This window comes from Branchiostoma floridae, chromosome 4 (assembly GCF_000003815.2).
Source record: "Branchiostoma floridae strain S238N-H82 chromosome 4, Bfl_VNyyK, whole genome shotgun sequence".
NCBI classification, from domain to species: domain Eukaryota; kingdom Metazoa; phylum Chordata; class Leptocardii; order Amphioxiformes; family Branchiostomatidae; genus Branchiostoma; species Branchiostoma floridae.
This window is the reverse complement of record NC_049982.1, coordinates 5371567-5397785: the sequence shown is the minus strand read 5'-3', so window position 1 is coordinate 5397785 and position 26219 is coordinate 5371567. Positions and strand designations below refer to the sequence as shown.

The window sequence follows — 26219 nt, the reverse complement described above, 5'->3', positions numbered from 1 at the left end:
ATTCATCCCTCAAGCTACCGACATCTTGCACACTGTAGCTTGAGGGATGAATCTACTCTTCTATATACTAAATCAGAGTATCTAGTTATTGTGATTTTCCATAACGTTATCATTATGTCTCCGGCTCTTATCTCTAACGAAGTCACATCATTTGAGTTGAGGCGTGTAAATTGTCAGTGACCAGCAACTAAAGCTAGTCAACATGAGTTGCATATACTAGTAATCGACCTTCTTAAATTTGTCGACAGATGCGACAGCATGCTAGCAATCCAACACTTTCTCCCTACCATATACTAATTATCATAGGCAATATCATCACGAGCCATTAAGTAACGTTAGCTCCCTCGTTCTTGATACCTTCGTCAAGGTTATCTTGTCGGTGCCGTTGTTCTATGCAGGAGTTACTGTAAGGTGGCGTTGTGAAGCTTCCCAGCATCAGACTAGGCGCCGTCTTTGAAATTGAAAACTGGTACCCATCTCGACGTACATTTGTGTAAAGGCGCTTTCCGACAGCTAAGATTATAGGCCACATGAGACTAATGTATCAAATGGAAGATAAGGTTACTGCTAGTTTTCATGAGCTGCAGTTTTCTCTAGCTATTGGTCATCTATTCATTATTTTGAGGTTTCCATTGTAAGAAAGGTAGAAACATTGAACATGTATTTTAATTGTGTTGGCTAGATGTAATACGAGAAGGACGTACGACTATGAATAAATGTTGAATATGGTCAGATTATCTAAACTCTGATGAAATAGGTTTTTCGACTACACAAAGGGAATGCAATATGATACATTTCAGAATGATTTATTTGGTAAGCCGGTTCCCTGCAACGCGTGAGTATTACGTTAGGTGGTACAACTCTACAGTAAGCTTTTATACCAACAATTCAGCGAATGTGGATAAATCGAAGCCATACTTCAAAAGAAGTATTCGGAACAGTGTCCGTTTTTAACTGCCTCAATTTTTGTAACAAAATCATTAACACTATACAACAGTTGCTACTCGATTTTTGTTGGTAATGGGCTACATTCTTTCGAATCCTTGGTCGACGGCCATTTTACAGCATTTGATATGACCTCATTGATATTTCCATAATATATGATGATACGGCAACTTGGGGTATCTATGATGAATAATCCGCAACTACATGTATATGCGTTTCAATACGTTTCAGTGTGCTTTTTCTGATGATGTCTCCACACAAGACGTGCACACTGGATGCCTGCCACTCTCGCGGGGTAGGCATTAGAGGTTCGTCAGATCAGCTCGTAATGCCCGCCGATCTAGAATAGCGCTCTGGTGCAGTTGTCAGGCCAGTGCCTTGCTAAACTGTCGCCGGCATCACTGACTGGGCGACCAAAGAAACTATATGTGGGCCTAGCGAGAGTCCAACAACAAGGATACCAAAGACGACAAAGTCGATTGCATTGTTGGTTCATGCCCACAACATACATTTTGTAAGACCAAAATCATGTGTGCCCCCGTAGAAATGTTGCACTTAATAAGTTAATACTAACCGCCGCGTTACCTCGTGACCGATACTTTTCTCGTAGGCAGTGTCGGCACTCGGCAGGTATAGCTACCTGCTCGGCGGTCGTCTATCGTCTTTTTCGAGGTAAGTGTGAAATATGTAGCATGAAATATGTAATATGACATGTATCTGTCACATATTACTTGCTGAAATGACCAGTGGTATGGCGTAAAATGCGATTTGAACACTGAAAGAGTGTAACATGGTGAACTTTGTACCCAATCCACCTAATCCAGACGCGATGGTGTTACTTAAAATTCTATCCCATCCGCTGATGCCTGCCGATGAAAGGTACGATCAGCTTTAATAGTTGTCAGCGAGTGTAATGAACAGAAGCAGGGAAATTTGGCCTTTTTTTTCGTTACCCACTCACGTAAGCAGGCATGTTGCTCGTTTCATGTGTTTACAATCGTGATAAGTTTGATACCAAAGGAAAGAAAATTACACAAGCTTTCTATTGATATGTAATACATTGAAATTATGCAGAAATAACGGAAATATGATATACCAAAGTTTATATTCCAAACTTTTTGTGCCGAGTTCAGTAGATCATAATGTACGTCTTAATTCTGTTACCAACAGAACACGAAGACATCCAAGCAACAAATGATGGGCTAGGACAGTCGTTATAATGGGTAAGTCAGTTCACGTGATAAAGTAAGTACACAGCTTTTCGTTAAGATCCAATCATCCGTGAAATGCACAATTTCTGTTTTATCATGCATGTGTGCGCGCGAAGCAAGGTAGTGCAAGCAAGTAGCTAGTAGTAGTATAGGTTGGTATGTTGGTGGGTATTGGGTGATACTGATGATCTTTGTTTAATACCTCCATGAAAAATGGAGGTATAGTTTTTGGTCTGTGTGTGTATGTGTACGTGCATTTCCGGATATTTGTGGTCAACATAACTTTACAACCGCTAAATTGATTGTAATGATATTTGGTATGTGGGAAGACAAAGGTCAAGGTCGATTGTAATCCCCCGGTTTTTGTTTGTATTTTTTGTCCTGGGCATGTTGAGGTCTTAATATATTTGCACCAGATAGCTTTTGATATAAGGAAGCGGCTGTGTAGGTTTGGGCCTCTTAGCTTCTTGCTCTGGAACTTCAGGGATTTTAATTTGTAACAAATATTTTAAGGATTATAATATAACAAAGGATAATTGATGTGAAAGTGACACAATTCCAAAGTGGTAAATGGTGGGGATTATCTTAATAAATGCATTGTGGCATATGTAAGTTTGTTAAAGATGAACACCATGTTGCATAAATCATTTAAATGTAAGAGTCATTTGCATAATTGATAATTATGAACATGAACTTCTGCCAAATGAAAGGACTTCTTTACAGCCAGTATATGTGTTTGTTGTCAAGAAGACCATAATTAATAAAATAGATTACTAGTATGCTAATTATAGCCTTATTTGCATAATTAATGAGTCCATAAATCTACGAAGGCTCAATATTTCATGGAGGTATGAGGTCTCCAAACCCTTTTTTGATTATGTGAACTTAAGACGTTATGGAAGCATTACTATTGTAGGACACAGGGACAGCAGAGTTTTCTACTAATGCTTCAGAATATTTGATGGGCTCACAGCCATAGAGCCTTCCATCTTCATCTCCAGGATTATTTCATTATTTATAAGTCCTGTATTATACATATATTTTTTATCTTATGATTTCAATCCCTACCCAAGTTGCCTATAAGGCTACAAAGCAAATATCATGAAAATTTGTTTGTAGCTTTTTGAGGTCCCAACACTAGACTAAGTGTTTTCAGAGTGTTTGAAAACTCTGCAGTCCCTTTAATAGGCAGTTATGGGGGAGAGAAATTTTTCTTTGATTTTGCCAAATCCTACCAAGAAACCAAACATGGGAATGGAACCATCCGTTCAAAAACACACCTGTTGTTCATTCACAGAGATCCCTGCCATTCTGCTGCTCCATGAGGAGTACGGCAAACTTAAGGCTGGGATCTCCTCCGTACACAGGCAGCTGGTAGGAACACTCCGGGAACACGTGCCAGACATACCTTTGTACAGTACTGTTTTAAAGGCAACTAAGGAGGACAAACAAGATGCATGCAATGATGGAGTGGAACTTTTACTGCCTAGTCTCTACTCAGAAGACGCAAGGACTCCATCTCTGGCCTGGTTGACTTTTGACCACGTTGGTAGATACCCACACATTCCCTCCAAAGTAAGGAGCATTGTCGGACATTTTGACATCACAAGCAGGGCTGCAATCAGGATAAAGAAAGAACGGTTTCAAGATGCAAAAGTCATCCTCTTTGCCCATGACATACCGGAGGATACTGAGTACTACAAAGGAGAGGAGGAGGCCAAGGGCATAGGTAAGAAGGAAAAGTCCATCCTTGAAGATGCACAAGAGGCTGATGTGGTCCTTTCCCTTGGAAACAAGATTTTTGACCATTTTCAAATCCAGTTCAGCGCTATACCTGCCAATAAGCGACCTGACCATTTTAAGTTTGTTCCAAGGTCTTCAAAGATCTTTGAAGATGCACAGACTGAATACAAGAAGTCAGAGATAATGGTGGTCCTGTCTATTGGCATCGTCACAGGTGTCGAGAAAGTGATGGGACTTGACCTTGCTGCTGGGGCCCTTAGCATTGTTGCAGAGAAAATTAATATTAAATGGCGTGTCTGTGTCGTCAGCAAAGATGACGTTCAAACAAGCAAGGCAATCATTGATCGCAGTAAATCCGCTAACTTACCAATGACGCTCCAACATTGTGACTCACTGATGGACATCCACCAACACATGATGCAGGCCCACCTGGTCCTGATACCCTCCCGTGCTGAACCGTTTGGACTAATTGGCTTGGAGGCCATTGCTGCTGGCGTTCCTGTTCTTATTTCAAGCAGGTCTGGATTAGCAGACCTGATTCGTGAACATGTAAATGACCTACATAACTCCATTGTTGACATGGATGAAAGTGAAGATAGTGCCAATGTAAATCACTGGGCTAAAAACATTAAGAGAGTGTTGGAAAACAACAAGGCAGCATTTGAAACAGCAGCAAGATGTAGGAGGGAGCTTCTGTCCACAGAGTACTGGAAAGAGTCTCATCAGGAATTCATCAAAGCCTGTACGGATGGAGGTGAATCATTATGATCTTTGGCTATCACATGGTCAAAACATAAAGTTTTGACAGCAGCTTAATACTAGTAAGTTGAAAGATGGGAGGAATTTTGACAGAAAGAATTAATTATCAGGTAACATTAATTTGCCATTGGATAATAGATGATGGTCATATATTTGGTTACAGTTTTTTTAGTAAATGCATGCTTGGTCTAATCTACACACTTGATTAGAGCAGTTACACCAAAACCTGTATAACAATTAAGATTCCATCCAACCATCCAACTTAAATTCAGAATTGAATTGTTTCCAGGGAATGGAATGCCACAACCAGCTCAAGTTGAGAGGAGAAAGAGAAGTGCTTCTACAGCAGAGTCTGGTGATGGTGCTAAAGCCTCAAAGCCAGGTAAGATTTGTTATCAAAACAAATATTATGCTCCAGCTATCAGGTCAGCTGACAATGGAAGTTTTCTTTACCTGGCTACATTGCACATTTGTCAAGAAGCCAGTTGTATTATATCCATATTGGTGTCAGGTACATTTACCAGTAATTTTGCCCACAGTGCTTAATCACTTTTCATTACAATTAAACCAATTTCTCTTTCAGAAATGCCTCCTCTCTTGCCCATTAAGGTGGAGATACTCGAACAAGTGAAACCTAGTGTCAAGACCCCTAAGCATATGAGGAACTTTGCCACTGCAAGCGAGATCCTTCTAACTGAAATCACCATGACAGATGAAACTCTTGCTTTGCTAAGACAGGTAGTGCCAGAAATCAAAACTGTAGATGATGTACTTGACATTATTGAATCAATCAAGACACTTGAGAAAATCAAAGGTGTTGATGTCAGAAGTGTGAGAAGTGGCTGCTTAGCATTCTACCTGCAATGTACAGACTTGGCTGGGCTATGCAAACTCTGGTTTATGTACAGAGGTGGGGAACTGAGCAACATGCTTTTCAGTTGTTTGTTAAGTGAGGTTAGATCACAGCTTGGAAAGAGAATCACAGTGAAGGCAACCATCAATGTGGAGGACTTCAGGAAGGCCATGTTCTACAGACTCACCACATCTGCTGCTAAAGGTAAATTCACATTTTTTTTTTCTGATTATATCAATGCAGCTTTTTTTTTATATTCACATACTTAAAGTAAGTTTGCCCTTTGTGAAAGAGGTGGAAATATACACAATTGTAATCAAAACAAGCGGATGGGCAGTAGGACCAAGTTAGTCTTCAGGACCAATTCAGGCTGTCAGTTATTTATATCTTTAAAAGGCCATTCATCATCATCATCTTTGGCCAATTTTTACTACTTTCTAAGCTTGCAAAGTAGGGTAAAAATTCTCAATCATATTAGTACTAAATGAAACATTAGGTGAGATCTACTCAATGACAGTTTCTATTGATTGCATGTGACACCTCATAAATGTTTGTTTTCCATAATTCCTACTAAACAGGTTTGGATCATACCACTTCTGTGGACAACATCATGACGTTGCCATCCCCCACAAGACATGTGGACCATTCCAGTCTGATGGGCCTGGACCTAGCTAGGTTCAGCAGGAAGGATCAGGCTGATAAAGGCACAGTAGATATAAGTATACACTCAGTGACCTTTACAGCCAGACAAGTACAGACAGCTCTACAACAGGTGAGAAAAACAGAACAAAGGCTCAGTCAGCTAAAACACCAACTACAGCTACAAGTAGAGAAAGAAAGTTCAGAAGCTCAGATCCGAAGTTTGAGCAAGCAGGTAACAATGCTAAAAGAGGAGAAGGAGAAAGCACAGAAAGTCCTGTTGGCACACAAAGTGACAATAGAACAGTTACAGAACACAGAACAAAAGGTGAGTCAGCTAGAATTACAGCTACAGACAGCCAAAGAGGGGTCAGAAGATCTGATGCGTAGACTAAGCAAGCAGGTAACAATGCTTACAGAGGAGAACGAGAAAGCACAGAAAGATCTTGTGGAAAACAAGACGACAATAGAACAGTTACAGGATATCAATAAGACAAGAGTAGACACACTCACTCACATAATTGAGAAACTGACAGATGAAAAAGAAAAACTGTCTAATCGTAATGAGAACCTTCAAGATGAAGTCAGAACACTGAGAGAGAATAATGAGGCATTGCAGAAGCTTCTCTCAGAGAAGACCCAAGAACTCCAACTAGCACAGGAAACAAGTGAGGACACAGCAGCCAAGCCAGAATCCCTTTTTGGCCAGCTGAAGGGCAAGCAGACAATGGAGCGTCAAAATCAGGCGGATGACTCAAAGAGAAAGGAGAAACAGCCTGCGCCAGAGGAATTTTCTAGTGAAGCAAGCAAAGAAGAACAAACAGGTATGTTTTGCACTTAACTAATTGGTGTTATTGGTGTAACGTTATCAATTTAAGTGATCTTTACTTGAAAGGTTAAATCAGGATGTAGAGCCATTTGTTCAAATTGATATGTGATGTGATCATTAGAGTCGATTCCATATTACCGAGAGGGTGTTTCTTGCCTTTTGTTCCAACATTTTGGAAATCTTTTTAACAATCTAACTGTGATAAGTAACTGTTTAGAACTATTTATAACATCTATGTGACGTTCTAAATATTTCTATAGTATTCAAACATGTTAGAAACATTTCTAACATCAAATACATTATTTCTGTTAGTTTCTAAACTGTTCCAACATAGATGCATCATTTGTGATCACATGTTCGAACATGGAAACAACATGATGAAACTGGGTCAGTGGGCTGGGAAGAGGGCAATTCACACATCCCTGCCAAGCGCAGGAAATTATGTCTGTCTGCCACCTTCTCACAAAAGACTCACCAGTGTATACTGGAGAAAATCTAAAAATATAAGAGCCAAACAAAGGACCAAGCTTAGCAGCTTTGTTTATGGTGTCAATAAAAGTTTTTATGGAGGGAAAAAATGACACAAAATGTTGGAACATGTTGGAACAGTAACAAAAACACATAGATGTTTGAAAATTGTTCTAAATAAAGAGATAATTATATCATTACTTTCCCAAATGTTCCAACAAATATAAAAAGGTTCAAACATGTTTAAACTTTCATTTTGAAATGTTTGAACAATTTCGAACTTAAGTGACTGAAATGTTCTTTTACTCAAAATAGTTCAAACTTATTACAAATATTATTTCAAAACCATCTCGGTGACTTGGAATTGACTCTATCAGGAAGAATTTTAGATTTGTTTGCAAAAAAAGATTTGAAACCAGATATCAGAGGGTTATGAGACAGTATATTAGGGGAACTGGTTCTCAGATGGTTAATATTTTATTTTTAAGACTAAAAGGTTTTGTAAAGCCACAGTTCCCCTGTCAATACCATGTGTATGTGTGTGTGTCTGTGTACATAATTTGGGTGTGTTTATGTGTACTTGTGTGCTTGTCTGCGTGTACATGTATCTGTGTGTGTCTGTCTGCGACTCTGTGCATACATGTATCTGTATGTGTGTGTGTCTGTCTGTCTGCGACTCTGTGCGCACATGTATCTGTATGTGTGTGTGTGTGTCTGTCTGCGACTCTGCGTGTACATGTATCTGTGTGTGTGTGATCATCAATTATGGAAGGCTTATCTGTGCGAGGTAATGAATGCTGTTTCTATTGAATCCAATTTTACAGGAGAGGGCAATTTTAAGATGATACATGCAGCTGTTACTCAAGCTTAACTTTATTCCAAATGAAGAGTGTTTTCAGCCCATCACTATTGAAGAATAGGGTCAATGTGTAGCTTATTCAAAGACTATTTAGAGTTGTATAATTCTGCTTCAGATTCATCATCGGCCACAAATCAGGCATCTGATAAGACAGAGCATCCCACCATGAAAGACCGGGAGACTGCTGTACAACAAGAAATGTCAACAAATATCCTGCTTGTGGGCTGTAAGAACAATGGCAAGAGCCACACAGGCAACGCCATCTTAGAACATGAGGTTTTCAGAGTCACCAGGAGAGGAGGAACAGAAAAGTCCAGCCTGGGCAGCAGCAGCCTTGAGGTTGATGGAGTCAGCAGGAAGGTGACAGTAGTCGACACCCCCGGAGTCTCCCATGAGATGACTGAGTCTGAGTTTGAGGAGCTGGTCCGAGCTGTGAAGATGATTCCTGAGGGTTTTGATGCCATCTGTCTGGTCTGGGACTACAAGGACTCTCAGAGGAATGAAGACAAGGAGGTCCAAGTGTTCCAGTCCCTCCACAGGCTGTTAGGTGATGGACTGTATGAGCATCTTGTCATCCTGGTCACACATGCTCAGCAGGAGGATATCCCAGAGTTCCTTGAAGGACTGCCAAAGGACAAGAAAGAAATTACTGAACAATGCAACAACAGGGTCATTGCAATTGAAAATAGAGGTAATTTAGCAAACAAGCAGGAGACATTAAAAACTCTTATTGAGTGTATCTCTGAATTGTCTAATAGAGCTAGAAGGTACGTCACTGCAGATCTCTCTCCCCTCTGCCAAATCCCAGAGGGGGAAGAACTTGGCATTGTACTGGTAGGGAAAACTGGAGTAGGGAAAAGTCACACAGGGAATAATATCACTGGAAAGGAGTACAAAGTTTCTGACAAAGCTAGATGTGAGCAACATATCAGGCAAAAGGATCGGCAAATTACTGTACTGGACACTCCAGGAGTGTTTGACACTGGTAATGTAACAGACATCTGTAAAGAACTCTGTCGTATTGTAACATTCTTCCCTGAAGGTCTACATACAGTTATTCTTGTCCTCAGAAGAGGAAAATTCACCTGGGAGGAGGCTGAGACACTCAGAATATTTGAACTCATGTTTGGGGAAAGGTTCCTTAAACATTCTTTACTTCTCATTACTGGAAATGATGAACTTATGGCTAGTGAAGTGGACTATCTCAGACCTAAATCTCAAGCCCTACAAGATTTACTTAAAAAATGTGGCAATAGGTGTGTCTTCTTCAACAACATCTCCAAAGATGAGATCATACTGAGAATGCAACTGGTTAAGTTAATCAGGTTAGTTGATGACATTGTAAAAGAAAATGGAATATACACAGATAACTTGTTTGAAGAAGGGAGGAAAGAAATGGATAGAATCATACAAGAGATCACAAGTAGTCAGGCTACATGGAAGGATGTTAGTACAGAAGTGAAAAGGACGGCAAGAGACAGAGCTATGAATGAAGACTATGATAACACAAAACTGTTTGACACAATCAAGCCGCGGTCATTCTGGGATCAATTGAAATCATTCTTTGTGAGGTAATGTCATACATCTCAAAATCAGGAGGGGTTAGAAATGAATAGAATCATACAAGTTCTGACTGATGGCAAGGCAACCTCTTTAAGTGATGTTTCTGCAACATTGCAAGAGAGGGGAAGATAAAGAGATCCATCATTGTACAAATGGATCTGTTCCATGTTTAGATCAAGCAAAGACAAACTGGTATATTCCTCTCATGGACATTAAGATAAATAATTTGCCTGTGCCCAAGGCTGGGCAAACAGGCACAACTTTGTTTTATTTTAATCTCCATTACTGTTACACTATTGAGTCAATGTTAAGTTTCTAGCTTTAAGGTGCTGCATATTAACTGTAAACACTAAGTAGTAAAGTACCTGGTACATGTATGTAGCACTGACTAACAAAACCACATTCCTGGGACAATCTTGACCACCTACCTCAGTTTGGTCTGCAATCCAATCAGGCTGTATGAGTTGCCTGTAAGGTAATGTCAAGATTAATTTTCACCTTGTATTCTCATTGTCCTCTGATCAGAAATGCGTAGGCCATGTAGTACATCCAATGGTTGTGGTTTTGTTCTGTGGCTGTGCAGATTAGTTCATCCATTGTTTGCCTGCAAGGTTCTCTGATACAATATACAAAATGTACTACAGCAACTGTAAGCACATTGTCACAGATTTTAGACAAAATTTGTTTTGGTATATGTTATCTGTTTTTTACGTTACGTGTGAGGATCAAAACTTGTATATCTAATAGATGTATTATGTAATCTTGTATGTAAGTTTTATTTGAGCATATGTATCTGTTGGTATCGGATATCTACTATGTACTTTTTATACCATGAGTTTAAATGAGAGTTCCATAACAAACTTGGATTTCAAACTTATATTCTTACATTTACACATTTGTTAATGCAACTTCTTGGAAAACAATCTATCTCAAGAAATCAAGAGTTTGTGGTGTTAAGATGTCAGTTGAAGAAATAGCAGCCACACAATAATGAATGTTCACAAATGTGATGAGTTTGTGGTGTAGAGATGAATCAGAATGATGCAAACTTAAAAAGTCTGCAACTACACTATTTTTTAGTGAAGGGCACAGGGAAGGGGAAAGGGGTTAAAACTTAATATACTTTATACTAATGATGAAGATTAATCCACAGTAACTAGCATTAATCCAACCCTGTGAAAAGAATATGACTGGCAGTCTTAAATCCAGCAGGTTTTTAATTATCCATATTCTCATTCCTATTCTGCCGTTTTCCTTACCTCGTCATGGAAAAAATGCAACTTTTCTGAAGCCACCTCCAAAATTTTCAAAAGAAAATGTGTCATATCCATTACTTTATTTATGAACCCCTTTATCAACTCAAACTGATCTGAAATGGTCATTTCACAAAACTCTAAACTTAAATTAGCACAAAGAGGATGTCTTTATGTGAAATACATTTGTACAGTATGTTTATTTCATCTAATAATGCATGTACCTGTTAATTGATAACATACATTTGTAAGTATGACTATAGAATGGTAGTTCTTGCGGTATTGAGGAAGGGGTTAAGTATTCTGTTAAATATGAGGACTCCGAGCTAATGTTGTATACTGTATTTTTGTAAGTATGACCATAAAATGGTAGTGCTTTAGACTTAGATACAAAAGTTACTGTAGAAGCTGTAATGTATTCTGTTAAATAAAGTCTCCTCGTGCCTCACGTTTCTGTACAGTATCTTACAATTTATCACAATGGGTGATGTCAGAGACAAAAAAATGTGAGCCAAATAAGCAGATAAATAATGCCATCAGTCTCCCATTGGCTATCTAAATTCAGCTATCAAAATTTCTAGTAGGAAACATGCAGAATAGTTGCCCAGTCCTTCAATACGCACATACAACATTGTAGTTCTGCTATTGGCAGTCCATTCCGAAAAAAGTTGTCAATTGTGAAAAAAAGGAAAAAAAATTGCATGCTGGCAAGCTCCCTTGGATCTATTCAAAATGTCACCAAGTGGGCACAATGGTGTTTCAAGTTTGACCATGCAGAAAAAAATAACAGTGCAATATACATGTAGTATCTTACAATTCCCCAGAGCAAATTCCTATCATTTATCTTCTCTCAGCAACAGTAAACCCGTGCAACCTTGAGCCAAAACACTGCCTCAACATGGAGTCAACATGGAATAACTTCCCGAACTAACAACCATTTGGCCACCAAAAACTTGACAGCCAACACTGTACACTACACTACTAGTAGGTTGCTTCCTTAGGCCACATCAATTGAAATCGTTGGTTCTCAATAAAGAAAAACATGCTGCACTGGAACATGAAAACAGAGTCCGAGGGTAAAGTCACTACATTGGTTCACAAAAGTTTAAGGATTGAAAGTGAATACAGTAAGTTTGAAGTAATTGTCCATGCCTTAGCTGTTTTAGTCTGTTTTACTCCTTTATTTATGCCTTGTAAATATCAATAACTTAAACCAAACATCAAAGAACCAAGGAAATGTATTGGTGTGACCTCAGAGTCAGACAATTTGAAAGTTTTTCCAGCTTTACTGGTGGTGCGTGCTGCTGACCAGCTGCTGCAGGTCTACAGTCAGGACGTCGGTAAGGGTAGCCGACAGCGTGCAGTGGGTCGGCTGGGGGTGGGGGGCGGCCACCGGGCTTGTGAACGGGACGGGGCCGCGCCCGCCGTACTCCGGGTGGCGCTTCTGCATGTGGCTCTTGAGGTGGTTCTTCTGGATGAAGCCCTTCCCGCACAGCTGGCAGTGATGCGGCCGCTCCATCTCAGACTTGTGGATGTACTTGTGACGCTTCAGCTTGGTCCCTGAAAAAATGATAAAAAACAATTTACAAAACTATAAATAAAGCATACATGTATGCAGGCAAATACATAATGTTTATACTATGTTAATCATTTATGTTTATTCTTACTAAAATACATTGACTAACTCAGTTCTGCCAGTTGCTACACGACATGATCAACCACAACAAGGTGTCTGCTTCATCTCCAGTAACCATGGTGACAGCTGTCTGGTCAGATCATTCACCATATTTGTCTGGGACCTAGGAAGAGGAAAAGATAGAGCCAAAAGAAAATACTGTGCTGCTCTTACATGAAGCTAAACATGAATGCATAAAACATCTGAAATAGTCCACAAGTCTTCATTGCAGCAGACACTTTAAATGGATGATCATGTGCCATGAATTTCATTAAGGATAAACAAAACACTCAAAAGACATCTCATGCTCCTACAAGACAACTGTCTCACCTGTGAGGAAGCTCTGTCCGCAGAAGTCACACAGGAAGGCGCGCTCCCCCTTGTGCCTCAGCTCGTGGTGTTTCAGGTTCTGCTTGGAGGTAGTGACGAAGCGACAGAGCGAGCACTTGAAGGACAGGGTGTCTCGGACGGACGGGATGTCTGCGTGTTCCGTCAGGTGGCGCTTCAGGTTGTCCTCCAGGGCAAAGCCTTTCCCACAGACCTGAAGAGAGATATTCTTTATTAAAATTACAAATTCAAACTTAACATACATGTATAACTGTGGTCCAACCCTGAATTGTGCGTAGTTTGTAAAATTATTTTAAAAATTTAGACAGTTTCACAAAATTATTACTTACATGATAACTGATAGCTTGAGTAGTGGCCAATTGGTCAATTTATGACATTGACTTATAGAGTCTAGCTCAGTGTAGAAAAGGTTGGCTTTTGTTTTTCCGCCAATACCTTAGAGACAGTAACACTGTGGCTGAGTGAAGTGAGGATATAGACATAATATGTAGACAGCTTTTTCCAAGGGCACAGCATTGGGACCCCTTGGGATCAAAATTCAGAACCTTTAAATCCCAAGTTAACAAGCTTAACCACAAGACCACCTTGTCATACTTCATTGTTTGACAGTAGGCTACTTATTTGAGAGTTCAAACAAAATGCTATTATCAACAGGGTGCCTTTTGAGTTTGGTTGCAGCAGTGCCCCCTCTCACCTCACACTGGAACTGCTTCTCCTCGTTGTGTTCAGCCTCGTGCAGCCGGAGGGAGGGCGCGCCCCGGCACTCCATACCACAGTGCTTACAGATGAATGGGCCTGCACAGATGTATTTGTTTATTTATCAATTTAAAAGAAGATCTGACAATACTATAAACAAAAATTAATGTGCATGAGGAGGGAAAAGGGCTAAAAGGCTATGCCTCTCTCCTTTAAACTAATTCAAAATTGATCAGTCTTAATCTATAATATTTGATATGTAATATTGTAATACATAACAAGCAATAGAAAACAATGACAATAATCATATGATAATTGAAATAACTTAAGGACTAGGATGGGTCATGAGATGACTTCTCAGGGCACTCCAAACCATTGAGATTTCATGCTAGTAAAAGACCTCATGCACACAGGCATTTAAATGTAAAAGGTACAAATAATTATCAGATGGCATAAGTAGGTTTCTTTCTCAAGCTTGTACCAAAAAGGCAGTGATGACATTAAGAATGACTGGGCTATGATTAGAACCCTGCCTGACCTTGAGTGTTGCAGATCTGGTACCGTTTGTGCTGGATGACTTCCCACTTGGTGCGGAACCGCCGCTCGCAGTCAGGGCATTTAAACGGCTTCTCTCCTGGGGAATCAACAGTACATGCTTTAACATAATGATAAAAAATCATTGTAGAAATTCCATATGCAATTTCCATGCACAAAGTAAGCTTTCTGTCAGTCCTCTGATCCTTAAAGTTGAAATGTCAAGTTAAAATGACCTGGAGCCTATGTCACTTGACATGAATAGAAGTATGACGTCAGCAATGGGTCAATATACACGGCAGTGACATAGGCTTGACAAGCAAATTGTTTACCTATAACTATACATTCTATCAACAGCACTTACTATTAATCCTGGTAGGTATTCCAATCTCCACCCAAGTTTCAAGAGATGGAAACATGTGTCCAAGATTCTCTTACACCACATTCAATACAATCTGACTCTAAATCATGAAACTGACAAATAAACCATTTGATTGATTGATTGATTGATTGATTAATCATAACAGACACATTCAGCAACTTTTGTACGTGCTGCCTGTTTTGGATGTGCAATACCAGTATCCTTCCCACCAACAAACACATACACCCCCTACCTGTATGGACCCTGACATGCTTCACTAGATGGTCCCTACGACTGAAGGTTTTGCCACACATGGGACAGACGTGCTGCTTGTTCTGGATGTGGGTCTGGGAGTGGCGCCGCAGACCGCTGCTCGTACGCAGCTTTGCTGAGCAGATGTTACAGGAGAACAGGGGCTCCTTCGAGTGGACCTGGCAGGAACAAACATTCGTAAGACTGTCATAAACAGAGCATTTCAAGTAAACCTCCTTTCGACAGTTCTATACCTAGAGTTGGTCAGTAAAACTCACAGGAATTACAGGGGAACAGGGACTATGTGGACCTAGGAAGGAAGGAACCTTCAGTTCAGTTCAGAACCTTTATGTAATTGTCATAAATCAGGACTACCGGTAGTTTATTTTGATGCTTCTGCACCAAGAATTAGTAAATACAAGCCACAAACATTACAGGTCGGAGAATTTGTGTTAACCTAGCAAGGCATAAGGAAGGAACATTTCATTCTCTGACTCAATCTATTCTAATATCAACTGAAAAGGTGGCAAGTAAGACTTATATTTGAACTTGAGCTTGAAGCTTTGTTGTTTTGTACCTTACCTCTTCTCTCATGACCTCAATCAAAATTGGCCAAGTGGCCAATTTGAGTTTCTCCTAAATAAACTTTAAGGCTTAAACAGACACAAGAATTGTATATAAGAGAACAGCAGTGAGAGACTCTCACATGCAGCAAGTGTTTCCTCATGGCGGCAGGTGTGTCAAACACCTTGTCACATGACGGACAGTTCTTCTGTCTCTTCCCAACATCCTCCAGCGTGTCCCGGATCCACTGCTTCTGCTCTTCTGTGAACTGGTGCTTCGTTCTCTCTGACTGGGGTGTGACAGGAGTTCCCTCTATCACACCGACTTCACCTGGTAACACAGAACATTCCAGTAGGCATATTATAAATTTGATATAAACGGATTATTAAGTACAGGGTTGTCTCCAGGACCCATTCTTCCGTCCTAGGCCAGCATTTTGCTTGTTGGGACAAAATTTATGAAAATGCATTTTCATTTGCTTAGAATGGCACTATTTTTAACAATCCAAATTAACAACATGGGCTTCCCAACAATGAGAGGTACAGGAAAAATTTCAAAGCTGGAGACAGCCCTGATTCAGTAACATGATATCATCCCTACTGAAAGACAAACACTTTCTATGTACAGGCAGGGTAACATTTATTGTTAGGAATATGTGCACAACATTGAATGAAATAAAATTATATCTGTTCAGCAAAACTGAAATTTGTAGGTGCACTAGTGCACCCCAAGTCAAGAACATTAGGTGCAAAACTCCAATCTTAGGTTCACAAAAATGAATATGCAGCAACTTGCAGCTTTCCTCTTTTACTTAATCAATTCCTCTACTTTAGTAGGAAAATCCCCTACCTATGCCCTCCTGTTCCTTCTCATGCCCCTTCTCATGGCGAGACATCCCCATCCACGTGCGGAAGGTCATCTGGCAGTACTGGCAGCAGAACAAAGGCTCTGGCGAGTGGATCTGCACCCAAAACAGACCAAGGAACAACAGTTACAACCAGTCCTGTTTCATCATCATCAGTCCCATAGCTTTTTAATCAGTAGGCTGATTAATTAGCCGTAGGGGCAGCACAACAATTGTCATGCTGGCGCCTATCTCCTCTGCAGGGCATATTTCCATTTCTGTTTGCAAGCCTGAATCAGCTTGGATACCATACATACCATCCTGAAAAGTTTACTAAATGGTCAGATACAAAATGGAATTACTACCCCTGTAGACAAATATGTGTCCTACCTTAAAATAACAGTATGATAGAATAACATATGATAAAAGTTGAACTGCTTTAAAAACATAGATTTTCAGACACAGTGTCTAGTCATTTTGTCATAAACACTATATTGTAATCAGTAAGCACCATGTACAGTTATGCTGGCATATTTGGAGAATGGCTGCAATATTGAGTTAACAACACAAGATATAGTACTACAGAAAGGAGGACTCCATGAAGAGTAGGAGGACTCCATAAAGAGTAGTGGTTGTATGTCAACATTAATGGAGATTCCTAGATAAATAAACAAATAAACAATCAAACAAACAGACTACAAACCTGTATCAAGTGCTTCCTCATGTCGAGCGGCATCTTGAAGACCTTTCCGCACTCGGGACAGTTCCTCTGCCTCTTCTCCACCTTCTCCAGGGTCTGGTTCACCCAGGCCTGCTGATCCTTCGACAGGTTCCAGTCAGGAATACCCTTCTCCTTTCTGTTTTCGGTAAAATTAAATACTTATTTCTATTTGATTTGTATTTTTTTTAGAACATATATAAACAATGAAGTTTATTTGCAAGTTCGTGCCCGAGGGCTAATTGCAAGTACAAGGTATAAACATAGTAGATATACAAGTGACAATGGACAGTTATGAACAATATTCTACTGTAATACTAGAGTTGGCTATTTCTAAACAGGTTGGGTTTGACTTCTTTTTTGGAAGCAGAGGGAGACGAAAAGCCCCACCTTTTCTAAAATTTGTGGGTTATTATGCTTTGTATCTATGTTTGATTATTTGTAATATAACTTCTGTTTCATTAGGTTACTTAACGTCATGATTTCAACACATGTTATGTGTTATTTTGTTCAATTTGATTATGTATAATTAGATTATTTCATGTGACCTCTGTCTCTGGGGGGAGGCCCACGAAATGCCCTTATGGCTTCTGCCCTCCCCCTGCATGTATTTCTCTTCTACATTCAATGTGTTCTTAATTCATGTCATATATGCAAACAAATAAGGAAATTGCCTCTTCCGTTTCCTCGGCCTGGCACTACCGCGGGACTCCCCCTTGCGCGGCCTCCCCCGCCTGCGTTTTGTGGGCGGGGCTACCGGGCTGTCAGGTTCCCACTCTGAGACGTCTTCGATCGCACCAGCATCCAAGTCGGATTCCTCCCCCTCGTCTTCCACATCATCGGGCGTTACTTCAGGGACGTCAGTCTGCTGTGAGCTCGTGGAGGGCTGACGGACAAATTTCGGTATTTAGACTGACTATTCTTAACAATGGGAATCATGACAGAAAGAGGCTGTCAAAAATCACCTACCTGAGTTTTAGAACATTCGCCTGGTTGTCCAGCCTCTAAAGTATACTTTGACGACAAAACAAGGAAAAAAATTTGTGGCAGAATTATGTTAAACGGGATCAAAACATAGGTGGTCACCTTTTCACCCCTTTTCACTGCCTGTAAACAACACCAAAGCACCTAACTTCTAAAGCCTTGCAAAAAATCGTTTTTTTCAACACGATATAGAGGTTACGACCCCTACCTGTAATATACATCTCCCAAATCCAAACATATCCCAAGAAAAACATTTCTACAGTCACCTTTGCCAAGGGTACCTAATCATTTTAAGTAGGCTGAAAGTAGGCCATCTGCCCGTGTCTGGAAATACAGCAATTTGCCCTGACTGACCTGGTCTCCTGCCTGTTCTTTGCTGGAGTCAGCAGCTTTGCTGGTGGTCCCGCCGCTCAGTATTTCACTGAACATCCGTGAGTGCACGTCATCACCCTGCGGCGGGGCCGCCGTAAACAAGCGGCTTTCGTCGGTGTTGATCGCCTGATCTACCATCTCTGGACGTACCTAAGGAAATGCCATTGTAAATACTCTACAACAGTAGTACATATAGTGGCGTATTCATGTCATCATAACGCATGTGTCTGTGTGAATGAAGGTATTGTGACAGAGTCACTGCAATAGCTTTAGACATGCCCCAGGCTGGCAGCACATGATGGGGGAGGAGGTTAGGAGACCTGAGTAAGTCCTGATCTGTGTAGACTTGAGTTGACTTGTTTTGATGGATTAAAAACCAGTCTTGGAAAAACATTGTCGGTTCATCTTCTGACAGGTATAGAACTTTTATCAATGATTAGAAGGTACTACTGTAAATAGCTTTCAATGTTTGTGATACATTTAGCTGTGAATAATGAATGAAAAGTAAGAAAAACAAAGACTCCAGACTTACCTGCCTGCCGCCCTCCCCCGCCAGCAGCGCTCTGCTCTCCGCCTCTAGAGCCGCGTTCTTGTCCTGCAGGAACTGGGTCAGCTTCTCCACCACCTGTTGGTATCAAAGAAAGGCTACTAGTAAACACTATGTCGAATATTTACAGATAGTTTGTAGGGACAGGTACAGGTACGGAAGGCCAACATTTTGTGGCCCAAGCGTTCAGAGAAGTGTCGAAGACATGACCACATACAGTTGAGGGCCTGGCATTGCCCCTGGGAACTTTACAATGGTTAAAAGACAGTATAGGGGCATAAATCACAGGAGCTTCTTGTGTATATATAAAATCACTACTTGATAAGGTGCAGAATGTATGTTTATACCATGTACTTGCAATTAGCCCTCGGGCACGAACTTGCAAATAAACTTCTTCTGTAAACACTAACTGTAAGGACTTTTACGTAGTTTCTATGTCTAATGTTTGTTTGTATATTTAATGTCCAGGAAGATTAGTTGCTTTCAAATCTTGTATGTTAGCTTATGGACTTGATATCTAATATTAATAAAGTATCCAAGTATCCACCGGATGTAGCTGCAGGAGGCTGGCGGCCGACAGGAGGTCGCGTGCATCGCGGTCGTTGTCAACGAAGACGATTTCGGTGGTGTACATGTAGCTGAGCAGTGCGGAGAAGATGTTGGCTCCGATCAGGTCGAGCTGGATGGCCTCGCTGGGCTGGAGGTTAGCGTCGGATAGGATGCTCTGGAACAGGGAGCTCCGCGCTGCCAGCACCACCTTGTGGCACCTAGGAGAAATGCAGGCAGTATCATCAGAAAGTGAACAAGACAGAGAGGCAAATGTTGGAATGACCTGCTTGTAATCTACACCACAGTTTGGGCTTTGAGCTAGGGATTGCCACAAAGCCTTCTAACTAATCACTGCTTTCGTTTTAAAGGACAATGCCTAGCTGAGCTGTTATCTCAAATGAAAGAAATTCTTGTAAAACCAAAAGCCCATCCAAAGATGAAACAATGCTTGGCAATTTTGTGGTAGCTGCAAGTTTTTGCAACAGAGACAGAAAACATCGCCCATAACCAGGTACTAGGAGATTAACATTCAGGATAGTATCTATAGTATTATACTAAAAGCAGGGCTCTCTCCAGCTTAGAATTTTTTTAAACCCACTCATTGTTCGGGAGCTCATGTTGTTGATTTTCCTTGCTATCACATTTTGAACAGTTTCATGTCATCAAGTTCAGATTTTTGGGATGGATGGAGTCAACTTCATCAAGCAAATTTCCATCCCAGGACAGAAGGACGGGTCCTTGACTTGAGACAGCCCTAAGTGAAAGTACCTCCCACCTGAAGAGCTCGTCCTGCACACGGAAGGTGACGTCACAGAAGTGCCCGTGCTGCTGGAAGTCGCGCATGCTGCGCACCAGTGACTGGCTCTGCTCCGGGAACCGCAGAGTCAGCTGTTTCCCGGACGGCAGCGGAGGCTGTGGTGGGGGAGGCTGGGTCTGCACGGCCAGGGGGGCTCCCGGGAGGGGCACCTGGGTCTCCATAGTTACTGTGGTGCAGTCTCACTTAGAATCTGCTGTATGAACAATGAACATATGCAAGGATATTAGATATACAATGTGCTACTCTTAAAGTTTATTGCAATTCCCTGCAAGTATTATTCATAAGACAGAAAGACAGCGGACAACAATTATCATAAGTTATAACATGTATTTTAATTTAATGCCTACACTAAATTCTAATTCTTGAATTTTACATATTTCACAGATTATTTATCTAACTTGTAATGCTAGATGAATATAAATATTGATAATATGCTTATAACATAATACTACATATTATGATAATTATATTACTAGCTCACTTGATTGAACTGAAAGTCAATAAGGCACTGCTGAAAAATAGAAGAAATTCTTGAAAAATATCAATATTTGCCTCCCTACATAAGGGCCTCCCAATATGACATATGCTTGCATGTTTGTTTGCTCTTTCCAATGGCGTTAAAACGTCCTTGCTCATGCAACAGCAAGACATATATGCAGCCGGCAGGATTGTTGCCCTACTCAAGTTTCTAAAGTTTGCTATCTGGTGTTTCGCAAAAGAAACCAATGTTTAGGCAAACCCCGCCATACCCTTCACGTAAATTATGGGCATCGGGAATGGCCCCATTTAGGGCCTCATCTATTTTTCAACAGGCGTCCCTTTCTGAGCTCTCCTCCTACCATCATTCTTGGGATATTTCCGAGATTTTTGAGCGCTAAAAATATTCTGTGTGGCTCATAATATATAGAAATATCTATTAGATTGTCAGGTAGAGCAAAATATCCGAGAAAACCGGCGTTTCTTCAGAAAATGTCGCGGGGTATCGTCTGCGTGCGTGCCCAGGCCCCAACCACACCCTCAGAAACACCCGAACCCCATGCAGGACCCCACCAAACTTTTCATTGCACAGAAGCGATCCTGCAAGTTTGCAGCGAATGTCGTGCTCCAGTAAAATGAACAAGTATTTGTCCAATCCGTAATTTAAATTCTACCATTGTTTCTTACCTTTTTAGTGGAGAAATTCAGCGAAATTTTGGCCACATCGCCGCAAACCGGGATACTGGGGTCCCCTTCAATGGCGTCGGGTGATGGCAGCAAAATGTGGCGACATCAATATTTTAGACGGGATTTCGGGCATATTTCCGAACACCACTGCAACTCAAACTTTAGAACCATCCCCAAAATAAAACTGGCATTGCTTTTAATGGTTATTTCATGACTTATAAATATCGTTTTATGTATTTGGTAATTTTTGTGTTTTGCTGCTCTCAAACTCCCTCGTTGAGCCACAGCTATCACGTGATCAAGATGCGCGGTAGCAGATGGTGCAAAATGACCCCTTGCGGAACATAAGAGAAATGCAATATTTCTCACAGAAGTAATGTTCGCTGTTCGCATTTCACAGTACATGTACTTTTAAATAGTCATCGCACATTTCATTACACATTCCAAATACCTTAAGCAACAAAATATTTCAAGTCAATATTGGTTTCTATGAATATTTGATAACAACATGAGAACAGACGAAATGCAATGAGCCTTGTAAATGAGACATTTATTAATAATAACTTGTATTTGCTGACCCTCAAAATGATACATTTCCATTAAATATCTTTGTATCCAAAGCAGCCCTTGCAGTTAGCCTTATCAAAATTCATAACCTGACATTAAATGTTATCCAAAATATTTAGACTCCAATAAAAACATGAAAAATCAAGAGCGCAAACTAAACACCAATTATGTTTTTTTGAGAACTGCGGAAGGTATAATCGAAACGTATGCCCAGAAAGAGACGTCTTTCCCCCAGACTATGGTGCCCATCCCCAGCGCCTTGGCCAGGGGCATGGCTGGGGACCCATGGCGGGCGCACATCTCGTCGCCGCTCTTAAGGGCACTTAAAAAGCCCTGGGTCCCATTGGAATGCATTGCGCCAGGGCTTTTTACACCTATTTTTTTTATACCAAGCAAGTGCCGCCGGACTTAAGCACCAAGACATGTCCGTCGCCCGTCCGCATCGACCTGGTGCGGAAGATCCGGCCTCTGAAGCCCTCTGTGCACCTGAGGCGGTGATAACGGGTGTTCACCTGCCCAGGGCTATGACGTCATCGTGGCCTTGAGAACCGCAGAAGGTATAATCGCAACATATGCCCAGAAAGAGACGTCTTTCCCCCAGACTATGGTGCCCATCCCCAGCGCCTTGGCCAGGGGCATGGCTGGGGACCCATGGCGGGCGCACATCTCGTCGCCGCTCTTAAGGGCACTTAAAAAGCCCTGGGTCCCATTGGAATGCATTGCGCCAGGGCTTTTTACACCTATTTTTTTTTTATACCAAGCAAGTGCCGCCGGACTTTAGCACCAAGACATGTCCGTCGCCCGTCCGCATCGACCTGGTGCGGAAGATCCGGCCTCTGAAGCCCTCTGTGCACCGAGGCGGTGATAACGGGTGTTCACCTGCCCAGGGCTATGACGTCATCGTGGCCTTGAGAACCGCAGAAGGTATAATCGCAACATATGCCCAGAAAGAGACGTCTTTCCCCCAGACTATGGTGCCCATCCCCAGCGCCTTGGCCAGGGGCATGGCTGGGGACCCATGGCGGGCGCACATCTCGTCGCCGCTCTTAAGGGCACTTAAAAAGCCCTGGGTCCCATTGGAATGCATTGCGCCAGGGCTTTTTACACCTATTTTTTTTATACCAAGCACGTGCCGCCGGACTTTAGCACCAAGACATGTCCGTCGCCCGTCCGCATCGACCTGGTGCGGAAGATCCGGCCTCTGAAGCCCTCTGTGCACCTGAGGCGGTGATAACGGGTGTTCACCTGCCCAGGGCTATGACGTCATCGTGGCCTTGAGAACCGCAGAAGGTATAATCGCAACATATGCCCAGAAAGAGACGTCTTTCCCCCAGACTATGGTGCCCATCCCCAGCGCCTTGGCCAGGGGCATGGCTGGGGACCCATGGCGGGCGCACATCTCGTCGCCGCTCTTAAGGGCACTTAAAAAGCCCTGGGTCCCATTGGAATGCATTGCGCCAGGGCTTTTTACACCTATTTTTTTTATACCAAGCAAGTGCCGCCAGACTTTAGCACCAAGACATGTCCGTCGCCCGTCCGCATCGACCTGGTGCGGAAGATCCGGCCTCTGAAGCCCTCTGTGCACCTGAGGCGGTGATAACGGGTGTTCACCTGCCCAGGGCTATGACGTCATCGTGGCCTTGAGAACCGCAGAAGGTATAATCGCAACATATGCCCAGAAAGAGACGTCTTTCCCCCAGACTATGGTGCCCATCCCCAGCGCCTTGGCCAGGGGCATGGCTGGGGACCCATGGCGGGCGCACATCTCGTCGCCGCTCTTAAGGGCACTTAAAAAGCCCTGGGTCCCATTGGAATGCATTGCGCCAGGGCTTTTTACACCTATTTTTTTTATACCAAGCAAGTGCCGCCAGACTTTAGCACCAAGACATGTCCGTCGCCCGTCCGCATCGACCTGGTGCGGAAGATCCGGCCTCTGAAGCCCTCTGTGCACCTGAGGCGGTGATAACGGGTGTTCACCTGCCCAGGGCTATGACGTCATCGTGGCCTTGAGAACCGCAGAAGGTATAATCGCAACATATGCCCAGAAAGAGACGTCTTTCCCCCAGACTATGGTGCCCATCCCCAGCGCCTTGGCCAGGGGCATGGCTGGGGACCCATGGCGGGCGCACATCTCGTCGCCGCTCTTAAGGGCACTTAAAAAGCCCTGGGTCCCATTGGAATGCATTGCGCCAGGGCTTTTTACACCTATTTTTTTATACCAAGCAAGTGCCGCCAGACTTTAGCACCAAGACATGTCCGTCGCCCGTCCGCATCGACCTGGTGCGGAAGATCCGGCCTCTGAAGCCCTCTGTGCACCTGAGGCGGTGATAACGGGTGTTCACCTGCCCAGGGCTATGACGTCATCGTGGCCTTGAGAACCGCAGAAGGTATAATCGCAACATATGCCCAGAAAGAGACGTCTTTCCCCCAGACTATGGTGCCCATCCCCAGCGCCTTGGCCAGGGGCATGGCTGGGGACCCATGGCGGGCGCACATCTCGTCGCCGCTCTTAAGGGCACTTAAAAAGCCCTGGGTCCCATTGGAATGCATTGCGCCAGGGCTTTTTACACCTATTTTTTTTATACCAAGCAAGTGCCGCCAGACTTTAGCACCAAGACATGTCCGTCGCCCGTCCGCATCGACCTGGTGCGGAAGATCCGGCCTCTGAAGCCCTCTGTGCACCTGAGGCGGTGATAACGGGTGTTCACCTGCCCAGGGCTATGACGTCATCGTGGCCTTGAGAACCGCAGAAGGTATAATCGCAACATATGCCCAGAAAGAGACGTCTTTCCCCCAGACTATGGTGCCCATCCCCAGCGCCTTGGCCAGGTGCATGGCTGGGGACCCATGGCGGGCGCACATCTCGTCGCCGCTCTTAAGGGCACTTAAAAAGCCCTGGGTCCCATTGGAATGCATTGCGCCAGGGCTTTTTACACCTATTTTTTTTATACCAAGCAAGTGCCGCCAGACTTTAGCACCAAGACATGTCCGTCGCCCGTCCGCATCGACCTGGTGCGGAAGATCCGGCCTCTGAAGCCCTCTGTGCACCTGAGGCGGTGATAACGGGTGTTCACCTGCCCAGGGCTATGACGTCATCGTGGCCTTGAGAACCGCAGAAGGTATAATCGCAACATATGCCCAGAAAGAGACGTCTTTCCCCCAGACTATGGTGCCCATCCCCAGCGCCTTGGCCAGGGGCATGGCTGGGGACCCATGGCGGGCGCACATCTCGTCGCCGCTCTTAAGGGCACTTAAAAAGCCCTGGGTCCCATTGGAATGCATTGCGCCAGGGCTTTTTACACCTATTTTTTTTATACCAAGCAAGTGCCGCCAGACTTTAGCACGCAAGACATGTCCGTCGCCCGTCCGCATCGACCTGGTGCGGAAGATCCGGCCTCTGAAGCCCTCTGTGCACCTGAGGCGGTGATAACGGGTGTTCACCTGCCCAGGGCTATGACGTCATCGTGGCCTTGAGAACCGCAGAAGGCCGTAATCGCAACATATGCCCAGAAAGAGACGTCTTTCCCCCAGACTATGGTGCCCATCCCCAGCGCCTTGGCCAGGGGCATGGCTGGGGACCCATGGCGGGCGCACATCTCGTCGCCGCTCTTAAGGGCACTTAAAAAGCCCTGGGTCCCATTGGAATGCATTGCGCCAGGGCTTTTTACACCTATTTTTTTTATACCAAGCAAGTGCCGCCAGACTTTAGCACCAAGACATGTCCGTCGCCCGTCCGCATCGACCTGGTGCGGAAGATCCGGCCTCTGAAGCCCTCTGTGCACCTGAGGCGGTGATAACGGGTGTTCACCTGCCCAGGGCTATGACGTCATCGTGGCCTTGAGAACCGCAGAAGGTATAATCGCAACATATGCCCAGAAAGAGACGTCTTTCCCCCAGACTATGGTGCCCATCCCCAGCGCCTTGGCCAGGGGCATGGCTGGGGACCCATGGCGGGCGCACATCTCGTCGCCGCTCTTAAGGGCACTTAAAAAGCCCTGGGTCCCATTGGAATGCATTGCGCCAGGGCTTTTTACACCTATTTTTTTTATACCAAGCAAGTGCCGCCGGACTTTAGCACCAAGACATGTCCGTCGCCCGTCCGCAT

At 43.1% G+C, this 26219-nt stretch overlaps 2 protein-coding genes across 4 annotated transcripts; one reads left to right on the top strand and one right to left on the bottom strand.

The window, feature by feature from the left end:
* The first annotated feature begins 1522 nt into the window (after nt 1-1522).
* On the top strand, nt 1523-9406 carry LOC118413097. The gene is made up of 8 exons (XM_035816262.1): nt 1523-1617; nt 2116-2168; nt 3454-4653; nt 4948-5040; nt 5242-5715; nt 6090-6974; nt 8422-9073; nt 9349-9406. The coding sequence occupies exons 2-8, from the start codon at nt 2165-2167 to the stop codon at nt 9404-9406; spliced, it is 3366 nt and encodes a 1121-aa protein (XP_035672155.1). The 5' UTR covers nt 1523-1617; nt 2116-2164.
* Nucleotides 9407-10753: 1347 nt separating this feature from the next.
* LOC118414170 (zinc finger protein 34-like) lies at nt 10754-21703 on the bottom strand. Of its 3 annotated transcripts, none has more exons than XM_035818024.1 (14): nt 21548-21703; nt 20342-20576; nt 19565-19784; nt 19003-19095; nt 18453-18620; nt 17789-18000; nt 17100-17253; nt 16402-16513; nt 15695-15882; nt 14990-15167; nt 14380-14475; nt 13840-13940; nt 13128-13338; nt 10754-12682 (listed from the first exon to the last, which is right to left on the bottom strand). In XM_035818024.1, the coding sequence occupies exons 2-14, from the start codon at nt 20542-20544 to the stop codon at nt 12408-12410; spliced, it is 2211 nt and encodes a 736-aa protein (XP_035673917.1). In that variant the 5' UTR covers nt 20545-20576; nt 21548-21703; the 3' UTR covers nt 10754-12407. The 3 variants fall into 3 exon arrangements, with proteins under 3 accessions (XP_035673917.1, XP_035673919.1, XP_035673920.1); XM_035818026.1 differs by having other exon boundaries at nt 20342-20573; nt 21548-21691; XM_035818027.1 differs by lacking the exon at nt 21548-21703 and adding an exon at nt 21133-21214.
* Nucleotides 21704-26219: the final 4516 nt, after the last annotated feature.

Excerpts from the sequence above, each read along its gene's own strand:
- LOC118414170 (XM_035818024.1), bottom strand. The coding sequence starts at position 20,544 with ATGGAGACCCAGGTGCCCCTCCCGGGAGCCCCCCTGGCCGTGCAGACC. Across the intron at positions 19,096-19,564 it reads GCCTCCTGCAGCTACATCCG|GTGGTGGAGAAGCTGACCCA; the intron begins GTGGATACTTGG and ends TGATACCAACAG. Across the intron at positions 18,621-19,002 it reads CGGGGGAGGGCGGCAGGCAG|GTACGTCCAGAGATGGTAGA; the intron begins GTAAGTCTGGAG and ends GCATTTCCTTAG.
- LOC118413097 (XM_035816262.1), top strand. Across the intron at positions 5,716-6,089 it reads CACCACATCTGCTGCTAAAG|GTTTGGATCATACCACTTCT; the intron begins GTAAATTCACAT and ends CCTACTAAACAG. Across the intron at positions 9,074-9,348 it reads TTGTCTAATAGAGCTAGAAG|GTCTACATACAGTTATTCTT; the intron begins GTACGTCACTGC and ends TCTTCCCTGAAG.